Source organism: Chionomys nivalis, chromosome X (assembly GCF_950005125.1).
Source record: "Chionomys nivalis chromosome X, mChiNiv1.1, whole genome shotgun sequence".
NCBI lineage: Eukaryota > Metazoa > Chordata > Mammalia > Rodentia > Cricetidae > Chionomys > Chionomys nivalis.
The window spans coordinates 21,888,818-21,903,545 of record NC_080112.1 but is presented as its reverse complement, the minus strand read 5'-3'; the positions used below and the strand labels follow the sequence as shown (position 1 = coordinate 21,903,545).

At 44.2% G+C, this 14,728-nt stretch overlaps 2 protein-coding genes and 1 pseudogene across 2 annotated transcripts in view; 1 reads left to right on the top strand and 2 right to left on the bottom strand.

Annotated features, from left to right (window-relative positions):
• Nucleotides 1-55: 55 nt before the first annotated feature.
• Nucleotides 56-14,728, bottom strand: part of LOC130867375 (protein FAM156A/FAM156B-like) — a 138,219-nt gene continuing 123,546 nt past the window's right edge. Inside the window, exon 2 of the transcript XR_009056458.1 lies at nt 56-131. The gene's annotated coding sequence lies outside the window, so the exon portion shown is untranslated. The remainder of the gene's footprint in view (nt 132-14,728) is intronic.
• Nucleotides 3,342-11,481, bottom strand: LOC130867546 (protein FAM104A-like). Its single transcript, XM_057759592.1, has 3 exons — nt 11,447-11,481; nt 10,259-10,358; nt 3,342-3,575 (listed from the first exon to the last, which is right to left on the bottom strand). Exons 1-3 carry the CDS (start codon nt 11,479-11,481, stop codon nt 3,342-3,344), a joined length of 369 nt encoding a protein of 122 aa, XP_057615575.1.
• LOC130867544 (ferritin light chain 1-like) lies at nt 11,556-12,085 on the top strand (annotated as a pseudogene).

Below are 14,728 nucleotides of genomic sequence, written 5' to 3'. Positions count from 1 at the left end.
GCAAAGACACTCAGTCATCCAGTGCACACATATAATTGTATGAAGGAGATAGAGACGATGAGTCAGTAGTCATGGTCAAGTGAGGGCACCAACAGGACTCGAATAACTGAGGGCAAAGTAAAGGGGGCTACCTGGTCCCCCCAGAAGACCACCTCTAGGGGAAGCAAGGAGCATGGGTGCCGACTCCAGAGACCACTTAGATGACTCTGAGAGTCCTTGGCCAAGAACACAGTGTTGTAATCCATATAAGGCATGAACTTTTACAGGGTATGGGGCAGTGGGGCTGGCAGCTGAGCCTGGGCCCTCTTGTCAAAAGGTCCTGTATCCAGCATGCCAAGAGAGTCACAGCACATACTGTAGTTGGTTGAAGTGAGTCACTGGAATCTCCAGGGAGGTGGATCTTAGGGCGAATGGTTCAATGACCTTTATCCTACTCTGTTACCAACTTTAAACTTTTACCATTGTGTATTCTAAAGAGCAGTATGTGCTGATGCTGGATGCAGAGGGGACACAGGAAGACCTCCAGGTAGATGAGGAATCGGGGAGGGGAAGATGTGACTGGAAGAAAACACAGCACCTAGTACAGGACATCCACTGTGGAAAAGGAAAAACATGACCGTTGCTGTGCCAAGGGGAGACATATTGAAAAGAAAGCAGGCAAACTGAACTATAATGACAATTTGGGTCATCACCTAGTCAGTCGGGGGCTGAGAAGATGTGTTACAAAACGCAGAATGTGTAGCAAAAACAAGTTGCCCCCTGGGTTAGGGTGGAGACCACTACACAGTTTCTTCCCCTCTCAAAGTCTCAGACAAAACCACATGGTGACATCCCAGTCCACATTAACAACAGGAGGCAGATGATCATAGAAGAGAACATGTTTACACATTTGGAACAGGGCATTTCAAGCTGTCCGGTACAAGCAGAACCGGACACCACAGACTTGAAAAGAGCAAATCAGTTCAATGTCAGGCAAGTGAAAATAACTTGTACACCCTGACACATCCCTCTGATCAGCCAGAGTTACACGTGCACTGTCCAGGGACGGCAGGTCACAGGGCATGTGAGAAGGAAGGACAAACAGTAAAGCAAGTGACACATCTCACAGATTCTCCCTTTGTTCCCGTAGACAGCAGGCTCTGCCTCTCATGGCCAACTGCCCAGGAACAAGATTTACCCTGCCAGGATGTCTTTTCCCTCAAAACTGCCAGGGCACCCCATAATGGCTAGTAGGGATATGTTTTCAGGCCTCCAATAGCTTCCTCTACCATTCCAAAGCTACACACTGGTTGCTGCAGAGTGGTTGCTAGGCAGCAGCCTGGAGCAATGAGCAACATCCTCATTTGAATAATGCCACATTCACCTCACCCCACCTATGTGGCATATAGGCAGCTGAAAGGCTGGTCCTCTGATCACATTCTGCCCTCCCAGATGTTCGCTTGGATCATCAGAGGCTTTTAGCAACTAAGAAACACAGAGTGTACAGACCCCCAATAATAAGCTAATAACTAACAAACACATAGAAACTGGCCACTGCTGGATCTTGACCAGTAACAGCCAACTTGAGGGCAAAGTGGCCTCCCCAACTTCCAGTCTATAACATGAGCATACGCAGGCCATGGATATTTATAGTGGCATTACTCGAAAAGTTGTGAAGTCAGTCCCCACACATATTCACCAATGATCTCCACATTCTGGTGATAACAATATTGATCAGCAATGTCTAGAGGGTAGAGGACTACTTCCTGGAGTCTGTTCTTTTTCCATCACGTGACTGCAAGGGATGGTACCCAGATTGTTAAACTAGGTGAAGAGCACCTGCCCCCAAGATATCTCGCCTGCATGACTGATAGTGGTTCAAACCAAGGTGGGCAGCCCTCCGTAGATTTCACCCTGTACTGCTCTACTTAGGTGCTCCTGAATTGTGCTGCATGCATGCAGTTTCAGACTGCAGATTCCTTCACCTTTCTATTAATTGGTTGTTTGCCTCACTCTTACAAAGAAATTGTTTACCGAATGTCTGTTTACTGTCCCCTGCCAAGAACATTGACATCTTCTCCTCAAGACTGCTTCTCCCATTTGGAAAACATTAGCCATAACACAAGTCCTTTGCGTGGCATGTGGTTCCCTTCATAGAGAGGTTGCTTAGCAAATAGACCAAGCCTCTTGTGTGTAAATGTGAAAACTGTGTAACCCTCACAGCTACAGGGCAGATGGAATTGATGCCTTCTGGTTCCTTGATCACTGACCCGATTTTTGAGAAAGCATGATCATCTAGGAAGAGAGTCCCTGCACAGGCTGGTTGGCTGCTTGATATGACTATACAGGGGACAGGTCCATCACTAAGTGCCATTGTCTGTTTCTTGTAATGGCACCTCAGTTCACTCATCATAAGCCGCATTAATTGTGCTGATGGTTTTACCATTCCTGGGGTCTGCCACAGGCTGGGCAGGCACTGTTCCACTGGCCCACCCCGCCCCAAACAACTGCACTGATTTTGACGGTGTGAGATGCCCTCATCCGCGTGAAAGACTTGTTATACAAGGAACAGTCATCCCACCCAGCTTTCCAACAGCTCTTTAGTCAGAAATTGTGTGCAGTAGCTTAGACTTTATCAACATTACACATCATGGATGGAACAGTAAGGAACAACACACAAGCAGTTCATATCTAGATTTTGCACTTAATCTCTGACAGAATTACAAGTGCTCTCCACAAAGTCTGACGGGAACACAAGGGGGCATTAAGGGAAGAAGCCTTCTCACTCGGAATGTGGAGTGCAGTTACCAGACCCAGGCTTCACGTCCACAACTGCAGAGGCTGACATTTGCGCCATTATAGGTAGAAAATCTCCCTTCTGAGGAGCTGCCCTGCCATTCATTTCAGAATGAGAACAAGCCCCACTCTCCCTCTAATCGATGCTCATTACCGCTTTGGTGTTGACTTATTTGCTGCTGTTGTTTGTTCTTTCATGTTTTAATGAAGTACATATTCTTTTATGGGTCACTTAGCTTCTCATAAGGAGGGGTCACATTGTACAAGGACATTTAACCTGGAGACCCTAAATAAGTGACTTGGAACCCAACCTGAATGGGACAAACAAGCCATTCAGTATCAGGAGAAATCCTCATGCTGCTATTTGAACATGAATTGGACACCAGACTTGACAGAAAACATATCAAACTGTCACGAATGACACTCTGAAATCACAGTGGTGGAGCAAAACAGCAAAAGAGTACAAATGCCCATTGACTCTTACTGAAAATACAGACAAAAGCCAAGACTGCTTTCTGGGAATGTCATTGCTTTTTATAAAGAAGGGAGGAGGAGCACCCAGGTCATCACATCGGTGATTGTCCTCTCTGCTGTAGGCTGTAGAAATGGGCTTCCTTCAAGATCTTGTTGATGTTGTAGTAAGGACCTTGTCCTTGGCACAGTGCATGGTCTTCGTGTGAGAACTCGAGGACATTGGAGTAAAGTTCAGCAATGTTTCGGTTTACGCTGCTTTCTGGTACACTTCCTCGTACTGGGTTATTGATGCTGCTGTGGTTTCTTTCATTAGCACTGCTTGACGACTGGAAGGAGAAAGACAGAAGGAGGATGGCTGTTATGATACTGTCATCATTTCCTGTTCAGCTTGAAGAATACTGGCATCATGCTCTACAAAAGGCTCCACAGTCTATGAAGTGCAATCACTTGGGTAGCTCCTTCCCACCTGACAGCACTGCTATAGCTCAAACTGGGGTTAATGGCACCCATTTGATACAGCAAGAAAGAGATGTTTTACAACCCAAAGACAAGTCTTTGAGAATGTCTGTTTGAAACCTCCAAAACCCTTCATATATCCTCTGATCCTATGGCACCATGCACATGAATTACCTGAACCAGGGAAGAAGCTCCCAACAGCCAGGACAAAGCAGCAATCAATATTACAGAGTGTGATAGGGATAAATGAGTAAAATGGAATGCAAGCCCAAGTCCCAATGTGGCAAAGAAATCACGGGGAAAGCTCTACTTACACAGACATGCACATGTGCGCATGTGTATACATACCAATAACAGGATCTTTCCATGCCTATCCCCAAGAGTGGATGTATATGCACGCCCTATGACAATACAAGCAAGATTCCACTCGTACTTTGATATGATTTTGATATTTGTTAATGAGAACTGTAGGCCATCAGCAAGCATTTCTGATGTTTAACACAGACTGGTCCCCAATCGTTGTTTTAGTATAGTTTGCATATAGTGAGTTTGCTCTCAATATTGTCTTTCTTGAAGTCGCTGCATTCTGTCATATTGGTGATATCCTGTGGGATCCCACCCAAAGAGCCATATTCTGGGGTTCTGTAAACGAGGGATACAACTCAGTGATAGAGTGATTTTCTCACATGCATGGGACGTTGGTGTTCATCTCTTTGGGTACAGGAACACACACTCATGAAGTTCTTGCCTCTAATCTTAAGACTATCAAAGGAAGAGGAGATGATCACAATGACCCTTATGTGATCAGAAATGTTGAACACTATTGGTATCCTATGTCTGATAAGGTCATCTTTCCCCATGATAGCTGTAATAATGACAGAAACCAAGATGTGCCATCATTTTCCGGGCATGTGGAACTGCTCAGTCTACTATATCACCTACAGGTATCCAATGAGTATTTATGCAATGAGATTCATGCACTCAAAGACTGTACATGAGAGACACAGAAGTCAGATGCATCTGTGCGTGAGTAACCATCAAATAGCTACCAATGGATTTAGGGGCTACGCTTGTGAAAGAGGTCAAGAGGAATTCAAAGAAAGTATGTCCCCTATAAGGCCTCTAATGTAAAAATTTAGATGTAGCAATTTTACTATATGGTTTGTTTATAAACACACAAAGCCAGGCAATGTATCACATTGGATAAAACACCCAGTACACACTCTGGTTTCTGTAAGGTAGATTTCCTTTCTTGGTTGTTTCATGTTGTTGTGTGTTTTTTTTTTAATGGAAAGCAGGGTAATCATCACAAATGGGAGCATTTTACTTTGCACTCTGTGTCAGGAAGATGATTGTATCATACAAAGACTTGATATATTACACTGAGGGGCCCTGGGGTATGGTGACAACAATGGAGAGCTTGCCTAGCACACAGAATGCACTGGGTTTGAGCCCACTTCAGAATTACATGTGCTGAGCAGTACTCCTGTAGAGCCAGGTGGACTGTGGAGGATTTGAATGCTAAGGTTATGATCATCTTCAGCAACATGGGCAAGTTGTGGTTTACCTGAGTTACCTGAGACCCTGCCTGTGAGAACTCACAGGAAACCTCTCTGTTTCTAATTTCTAGCTGGCGTACAAAATTTTTACCTCAGTGGTGTGGTGGCATCACTATTACAGTAATGCTCATTGTACAACTTAAGCATCTTGGATATTAAAAACCAGAAACCAACAAAGAGTTTATGTAAGGGAAGTAACTTCCAGGGTTCATGAGCACACATCTATAATACAGCACTCCAAAGGCTGAAGATCTAGAGGACAGTCTGGGCTACATATGATCTCCAGGATAGCCTCAGCTATCTATCAAGAAGCTACCAAAACAAAAACCCAGACAGATGGACAGGCAAACACACACGAACGAAGTAAGAATGAAAAAAAGAATGCAGAAGGAAATTCAACTAATATAAACAATACATCATCTATTCATAGTCTTCAGACAATATCAGTTGTGCTTTTCCTAAAAAAGAAATGATATTCTTGATTTCTTATGGGATGACTATATTTCCCAAGTCCTTCGAAAAACTTAAAGTGTAGTTAATAAATGTCAACATTACGTATTGTTTGGAAAAATTCTCATGTTGTCTTAGATTTTCCCATTGTTGTGATGAAACCATGAGCAATGTAACTTACAAAAGTGAAGCTCATAGCTTCAGAGGTCAGCCAGCGACCAAGACCACTTTGGGGGCTACATGGCAGCAGGAAGGTAGACATGGTGCTGGAACAAGTTCTGAGAGCTTGACGTACAACCAAGAGGGAGGAAGGAAGGAAGAGAGGGAGGGAGGGAGGGAGGGAGGAGGGGAGAAAGGTAGAAAGGGAGGGACAGAGACAGACAGAGAGGTAGGATGGGCATGTCATGGGGCTTGAAACCTCAAAGCCCACCCACATAGTGACATACCTCCTAATACTTCCCAAGTGGATTTAGGAATGAAGATTGAGTACATAAATATATGAGCCTATTGGGGCTATTCTTACTCAAACCACCACATACTCATACAGTTTGAGATGGGAAACCATTGCTTCTACTTTTGTGATATCTTCACTTTCCATCTAATCTACATCAAGTCAGTCATAGGCAAAACAAAGATTCACTTTGTCAGTAACTGAATAACAGTATGCTACTACAATGCAATGAAAATTTTTTATGAGATTCAGTTCCTTCTGACTTCAAAACAAAGATTAGAGAAATAAACTAGAATGCTAGAAAAGAGACCTTGGGAAGAGTGCTCTTATGATACAAAGTGGCAAAGACAGCCTACCCTCAGCTCCCTAGGCAGGTCTTCCACCATCCACAATGGCTATTCATCAAATCAACTGTCCTCCCACTTACAAAGCCTGGACTTTGTAAGGCTTTTGCTGTGAGAATAGCCTTGAGGAAAATTTTTTATTTGGAAATGTTTATAATGCAGGATCAATGGGGAATTTGTCTATTGTGTGATTAGCTTGCCCTTTCGGCAGCCCAAATGGCATTCCTAGCAGAGATATTTACACCTTCCTATAATTCAGTTTCAGAGTGAGTTAATTTCTCAGAACATAGAAGACCTGAAATATTTCAAGATCTCCAAAATTTAATTGACACATGAATGACCCTTAGCATGTTCTGACTGCTCCCAGAAAAGTATTTTTAGAATGCCCACCCATGTACGAAGAACAATCCATTATGGAAAAAAGTAGAATTTTTTGGCACAAGGGTGGCTCATATCTTTAGTCCCAGCACATGGAAATGAGAGGGACTTGCATCTCTGTGAGTCTGATGTCAACCTGGTCTACACACTGAGATCCAAGATAAGCAGGGTTACACAGTGAAACCCTGCCTTGAAAACAAACAAACAAGAGAACAAAAAAGATGGATTGATTTATGTGTCCCTGAGTGTAGTCTATGTGCACCAGGAGTACTTAGGTGCCTGTGCAGCTCACAACAGGGGAATTCATGCTCTTCAACTGGAGTTACAGGTGGAGAAAAACACCACAATATGGATGTCCAAATTCTGAGAGAGAAGCTACTGGTCCCAACTGATGACCCATCTCTCCAGCCACACAAAGCCCATTCTTCTTTCTATGCACTCTCAACACACTCGAGCACTTGTTTTGGGCTCACCCCTGCAGGTCCATGCACTCCATAAAATAAAAGGATATTTCTGAAGAATCTGGGGAAGAAGATCTCACCATTTAAAGTTTCCAAAGGTTCTAAACAATGATGTGGCCTAGACGCATGGGCAAAGGCAAGGTTATACTTTGTTGAAGACTTTAATAAAATCTGCATGTTTCCCTCTGAGTCAAGGAAGAAGTGTGGTCAACAGAGAAGTGGTTTGATGACAGGTCAGACAATTGCCTGTGTGGCTTTCTTATTGATCAGTTAGCTCAGAAGCCTACCCAAGTGGACTGCACTTGGGAGAGAATGCTGTGTAGTCATAGGCCTTTGCAATGCCCAATCTATCCAAACACATGCTTGTGGATTTACTACTAGAACAGGAATCTCATCTTGTCCTCAGAGGCCCCTGAGCTGGAACTGACTTGAAAGACTCTTTCATGAGGTCTGTACTTCATGGGGATGAGCTTCCAAAAGAAGGAAGCAGCCAGCAGTCCTACCCAGCTATGATGCCTGTGAACCACGACGACCAACATGGTAAAATAACCTTAAGGGTTCAGGAGTGGCACATGCACAGGTGGTGACCTATGGATCCTCAATCTTCAGTCCTGCTCAGGAGGAGGAAAATCATACCTGATACAGGACACCTAGGGATAGATATAGTATAGGAATCTCCAGAAGCAGTAACTGCCCCTTTAAGAAAACATCATAATCCCTAATTATACTGCAAATATCTAGCCTTATACCCGGATAGAAGTGCAGTCCTCATGCAGCATCATGGAAACGTCTTCTTCCAACAGAGATCACTGAAGAAAGCCACAACTAATGAAAATGCAGCACTGTGGAGCCCAGTCCCAACAGACACAAGGAAGAGAGTGGAAGAGGGAAAGAAAAATACCTTGAAACAGAGGATCATGAAGTTTCCTGTGAGCCAGTGTCTCCTGGGAATGTCAGAAGCTACACCCATGGTCCCACCAATGTGATGGCATAAGAGTGAACTGAAGAACAACCACCACAGACATGCCAAAGTGGCCAGGGAATGCCGGGCACACCTCAGTGCTATGAAAAAGAAAAATGAAAACAAACCTATAGGCAACAAAGGGACACTGGTAGTGGGAGAAAAAGCCCTCAATTTGAATATCCGATACCAAATGGCCACTCCAGAAGCCATGCAAAATATAATATTATAGAGACTGAATACGTTGTATTTTGAGTCTCTCTCTTCCTCCCCCCACCCCCGTGTGTCTGTGTTTATGTGTTTGTGCATGCATGCATGCATGTGTGATTTCAACAAGTGCCAAACTTTGGTACTGAGCAAAAACGAGCAGTGTATGAAAGGTTTTCAGGGACAAAGGGACGGTTGAAAGGAGGTAAGTATATTATAATCCTAAAAAAAAAATGACTGGAAGATGAAGTTTTCATTTATCCTATGTACATTGGTGTTTTGCCTGTACGTTTGTCTGTGTCATCCTATGCTCACGGGAGTTTTGCCTCCATGTATGTCTGTGTGAATAGAAAGCATAAAGGAAGACTGTAGAACTTTGGGTATGACGATAATTCAAGCATCTCAGCCTTTCCAGGATAGGAACAACCAGAGAGCTACCATAAATGGGGTGGTTCTAAATGCATAAGCATTGTCAGGGCATAAAAAAAGTGAGTAGAAAGTAGTAGTGGTAAGTATGTCTGTGTGAATGCATCAGATGCCTTGGAACAGGAGTTACATACTACAGGTGTGAGCTACAATGTGGTGCTGGGAATTGAACCTGGTCTCCTGGAAAATCAGCAGTGATGAGTTGAGCATGTGAAGGGTGCACAGAAGCCTAACCTAAGTAGATGTGAGGCCCATAATCCACTTTTCTCATTTGTCTGTCTGCTGTTCTCTTGGAACATGAGCATCAGGTCCCGTCTGATTGAGAGCAGAGTAAAGGCTTGGGACCTGCACTAGTAATCCACATGCTCTCCTTGAGTCTCCATTTCTTGTTTCACTCACTCATCAGAGAACACTGTGAAGCCACTGTTCTCTATCAGAAAGACAGACATGTACAGAAGCTTTCGTCTTTATGTTTGCACTACCATATCTCATACCTTAGAACCAGGGAGCAGATTTACATGCAGACTTCTAAAGATGCCAACCTTGGGAACAAAGGCAGTGTTCACATTTAGGTGACCATATGCAGCAGAATCTTCAATGGGTCAAGAACTCTACTTGCTTGACTCGGGTAGATCTAGGTACATTTTATCCAAAACCTACCTGTGTCTGTCCCAGAGGAATGGCGTGCGTTGACAAGCCTTTCATCTCTTGCTTGAGAAAGGTAAAAGTCAGCCATACTTACTCATTGCCTGATGAGAGCTGCCTAGAAAACCTTTACAATGCTCCCTCCTCACTTATGCTTCCATTCAAACCATGCTGTGTTACCCCTTACTGGTTGTTAAAGCTAAGACTGTGGAAGCTGAAATGCCAACTCGTCGGCATAATCATCCCTAAAGCTCTCCCACGTCCCTTCACACAACCCCACTTTGCTTTTTGTTTTTTTCAGGGAGAAACCAAGAAGAGCATTGCAGCTAGTAGCCCGCCACTCTGTTCTTCAAGTTTATGTCTTTCCTAACCATAGAAGGTGGGGTTTGATTCTCCCTCCCTATTTGCAAGGTGAGGGAATTTCTGAAACCTCATTCCTCCTGGTTGGGCTTGGGAAAACATCTCTGTGGGTCCTGTCTCTGTTCCGCTGCACAGTAAAGCTGTGCTTATGACAATACTTAAAATCCTGCTCTGCCTCAAAACCATTGCAGCCACAGAGAAGACTTTCATGAGTGTGTCTGGAGGGTTCTCTTGCCAACATGGAGATGGAAATGAATGCCACAGAGTGGGCAATGAGTCAAATGGAGAAGCTGTGTGGTCATCGCTCCTACCTCTATAGCGTGAGGGTCCTGGAAGGCCTGGTCCTTCCTATTCCTCTTTGATTGAGGGTCATCTTGGTTGTCCTCCTCGTTGTCATCTCTTCTCCTTTTCCTGAAAATAGTTTTCAGAGGGAGAGAAAAACCTGTCGTCATTCAGGATTGATCTTTTGGGTGCTTAACTTTCAGCCCTGTGCCAATACCCAAATCTGCGGCCTTGTCTAGGATTAGAACAGTCAGAGCTGCTCTGATGGATTCAGAGTCTGCAGGTAGATGGCACTAGGGAGTGGAGCAAACATGTCAAACAGGAATCCTAGGAATCCTAGGTGTGCCTGAAACCCAAGTTCAAGTTCCCTAAATCAGAATCTTAATTTGAAGCACTGCTTGGGACCAAAACATAAAGAATTTTATAGTCAAACATTAGAACTCTACCTGACCAGGTTCATTTTCTTCATTCTCTGAAATAATCGCTCCAAGTTAGATGATTTTAAGCCCTGCCATAGGGCAACTCAAGATATGTGAGCCTTCTTTGCCTATTCACTCTTGTGTCCCTTCTGCCTGTGGCTAGAAACAGACACGTCCTGTGTACTGTCAGATCATTCCTGTTGCTATAACATCAAGTATGATGTCACTGTAGCTAGTTGACTTGACTGCCACCATGACACTCTGGCTCATGACTTCCCTAAAACTGTCTAAAAGGGTTTTCATGCTTCATTTCCTTATATCTTCCCCCATGCCCTCTTTCCACAAATAATTAGTTTGTGATATTTGACAGTATTATTCTTGAATATTCTACATATGCTATTATAGAGATCATCTTGATCACTTACTATATTGAAGATAGTTGGTAGAATTTTAGACATATATTTGTCTGAGTTCACTTATTTTTTCCTAGTTTTCAGTGTTGCTTTATTGTCTGAGAGAATTCTTCATGGTCAGACATCGTACTTACTTTAAACACTTTTCAATCAAACTGTCTACAAAAATGAAGCTGGATATAGCAAGCAGAGGGCATGCCCAAAGAAGTGTTAACACACATCACTGGCTGAGTCTATTGCCAGTGACTCTTGCAAATATTTCCTGACTTATCTCCTTAGAATAAGTTAAAGTAGAGAGCAGCCTTCAGAGATCCCGTGGATCTGTGTCTTGCTTCAACAGTGTTTGGATGGAACAGACCTGGGGCCTCCCTTTGTTAGCTTCTACCGCTCCTCATCTGCAGTCGCAGCTTCCAGGACCATCACCTCGCCTCCTTCTGCTCCCAGGACCAGCCAGCATTGTCTCTTTGCGGGTAGCTCCAGACTGCGTCTCAACCATGACTTCCCAGATTCGTCAGAATTATTCCAGCGAAGTGGAGGCTGCCGTGAACCCCCTGGTCAACCTTCACCTGTGGGCCTCCTACACCTACCTCTCACTGGGCTACTATTTTGACTGGGATGACGTGGCTCCGGAGGGTGTAGGACACTTCTTCCGCGAATTGGCCGAGGAGAACCGCAAGGGCGCCAAGCGTCTCCTCAAGTTGCAGCACGATCGCGGTGGCCGTGCACTCTTTCAGGATGTGCAGAAGCCATATCAAGATGAGTGAGGTAAAACCCAGGAGGCCATGGAAGCTGCTGTGGCCTTGGAGAAGAACTTGAACCAGGCCCTCTTGGATCTTCATTCCCTGGGCTCTGCCCGCACAGATCCTCATCTCTGTGACTTCCTTGTAAACCACTTCCTGGATAAGGAGGTGAAGGTCATCAAGAAGATGGGCAACCACCTGACCAACCTCCGAAGGTTGACTACTGGGCCCCAGTCGTCTCTGGGCGAGTACCTCTTGAGCGGCTCACTCTCAAGCATGGCTAGGAGGCCTCTCCTTCCGAGGGGCTCCCACCTCTGCTCTGCACCAGCCCGCCTCAGGACCTTCACTCGAACCTCTCAAGAAGCCACTAGGAAGCTTTGTAACGCCCTGGAGCCCCTCTCAAGTCTTGGATCAAGTAAAAATAAAGCCTTTTAAAACAGCAAAAAAAATAAATAAATAAGTTAAAGTGGAAAATTCACTGCGTCAGAGGCAATGCCGAAGATGTTGCACTTGATATTTAATGTAAAGTGTTTCTTTAACGGAGAAATACTCTGGAAGTGAAAAAAATAATGAAATATTGCATGTCTAAATCAAATAATATCATCATGATACAGATGCTGTATGGATAAAGTTATTCAGGAGATTTGTACGTGATGTTATTTTGTAAAAAAAAAAAAAATACTTAGCCTGTGTGGGTCTTTCCTCAAGTATTTGTGCAAAGCAGACCCATTTTACATAGTTTTAGCCACATGTCAAAAATGAAAGAATTTTGAAATCTGTTAAATTCTCCAAGCATAAGCTTTCCTGTGACGTAATCATGTCCACAAATACAAGAATATATTCCTAAATTAGGGTATTGTTCAATGTATTTTTAAAAATTTGAAATTACATTTATGTATTTCTCTGTGTGTGTCTGTGTGCAGATACATTGTATGGCCTATGGGTGGTGGCTGAAAGGCAACTCATTGTAGCTTTTTCTTTCCTGATTTTACATGAAATCTGATTGAAAACACATCATTAGGCTCGGGATCAATGGCCTTTAACCAATTTATCATTCAATAATTTCATAGATGTATAGAATTTGCTATGATCAATCCCATCATAAAATTGCTGTTCTTCCCCTCATGCCATATTTCCCTCCCAACTATATGTAATTTTTAACATCCTCCTAAGACCATGTAATGCTGCCAGTATGTGCAGGGCTTTAAGAATATCTATTGGCGCATGGGTCACTTCTCAGGAGCCAAATCCCTTACAAAGCTGGGTTCTTCCCCAATAAACATCACTTGCTAAGAAGTCCTCAGCTAGCCTTGTAAATTCATCAACTGCTTCCTAATCCATGCGAAGATTTTTCCTGCCTTGATCTTGTGTATGTGTTGTACATGTGGGCACAGCTACAATGGAATTCATGTGGGCAACAGTGTTGTCATGTCCTGTAAATGGAATTTCCTGACAAACATCCACCACTCCTGACTTTTACAATTGTTCCTTCCATTCTTCCCTGATGGTCCCTGAGACTTGGAATGGACAGATTCATGCTTTAGATGACCCGTTCTGCGGGCTTGGGGGCATCCAAGTCTCTTATTCTTTGACCATTAGAGGTTCCAGTTTTAATTGCCATCTACTTCAAATGGTGGCTTTCTTGTGAGTGTTGAGAGAAGAACTAATGTATGGATATAAAGAAATGTTAGAGGGAAGTATAATACAGTTTCCATTAAACAGAATAATAGTACTAAATTCTCTTTAATGCTTAATAATCCAGAGACTTTGACTGCCAACACTTTCGCTGGAGACTTATTCCTCAAGGATTTAATATCCAGTGTCTGTGGGACATTTGAGCCTTTACAGTCCCTGATTTCCAGCAGCAGCGTGGAGCAGAAGTAGGGAGCCCTCCCAAGTTTTACATTTCTTCCTTAGAATGCTCGGGTCCTTGATCCTAACATCCAGGCTCTAGGGTCTACAGTGTTGGGACCCTTGGCCCCTGAGAAGGGTTCTTGTCACAGGTGCAAGACGTAGAATGCCAAGACCTTTGGCCTTTCCAGAATGCCAAGACCTTTGGCTCTTCCAGAGTCCTCAAACACTTTCAGGGAGGTAGATCCCACCCTTTTCTACCCCTGGCTTTTCTCAGCCTTCTGTCTTTCTTCAGCACCAGTGCTCTGCCTCCTCTGCCTTTCTGTTGTTCCTTGTTGCATCCTCTCCTCCTGCTCCCCATCATTTCTGCCTCAGCCTGTGTGGCCCAAGAACTCTTCCACTGCCCCTTGCTGTCCCTGGTGCTTCACCAAGGGCTGCTGCCTCTGCAGGGACAGCAGGTACTGCTCTCTGAGCTGCTGTCTCGGGTGCCATCTCCTCTTCAAGCTACCAGCTTAGCCCAGGGTGTCACGAAAAAACAAAATCCCAGACCCCAAACTGGCAAGAACAAACCACAAGGGACGTTCTTCTAATGGACCTGACATTACAACAGCAGAGGGCAAGCTGACCCAGAAAGAGAAGCAAGCTGCCAGCTCATACAGCAGGAATGGGGGTGCAGGAAATGTCTTTGAATCAGTGACTTCACAACCCTTCATGCTAATAGAATGTTGTGAACTGCACCAATGGCAGCCATCCCACTGGGCCACCAGGGCAAGTGTTGCCCTTTGACCCTGGTGAAATGGCTGTAGAGTCTTCTGAAGTGTATGTCCAGGGCTGCAATGCCAAAATACAAACCCTGACATAAACCTCTTAAAGCTATTTGAAAACACCCTGGCAGGTAGAGCACCTTCTGGAACAGGAGCTGGCACACATATGTTTGTGCATTGCAGTCTGCACAAGGCATCTGTGCACTGTTCCAAGGCACCAGGATACAACCAAGGCATTATGGTAGGCTTCTGAATGGGAACTGCATAAGGCTGACAGGCAGAAGTCCGGGCTTGGAAGTCTGAATCACATGC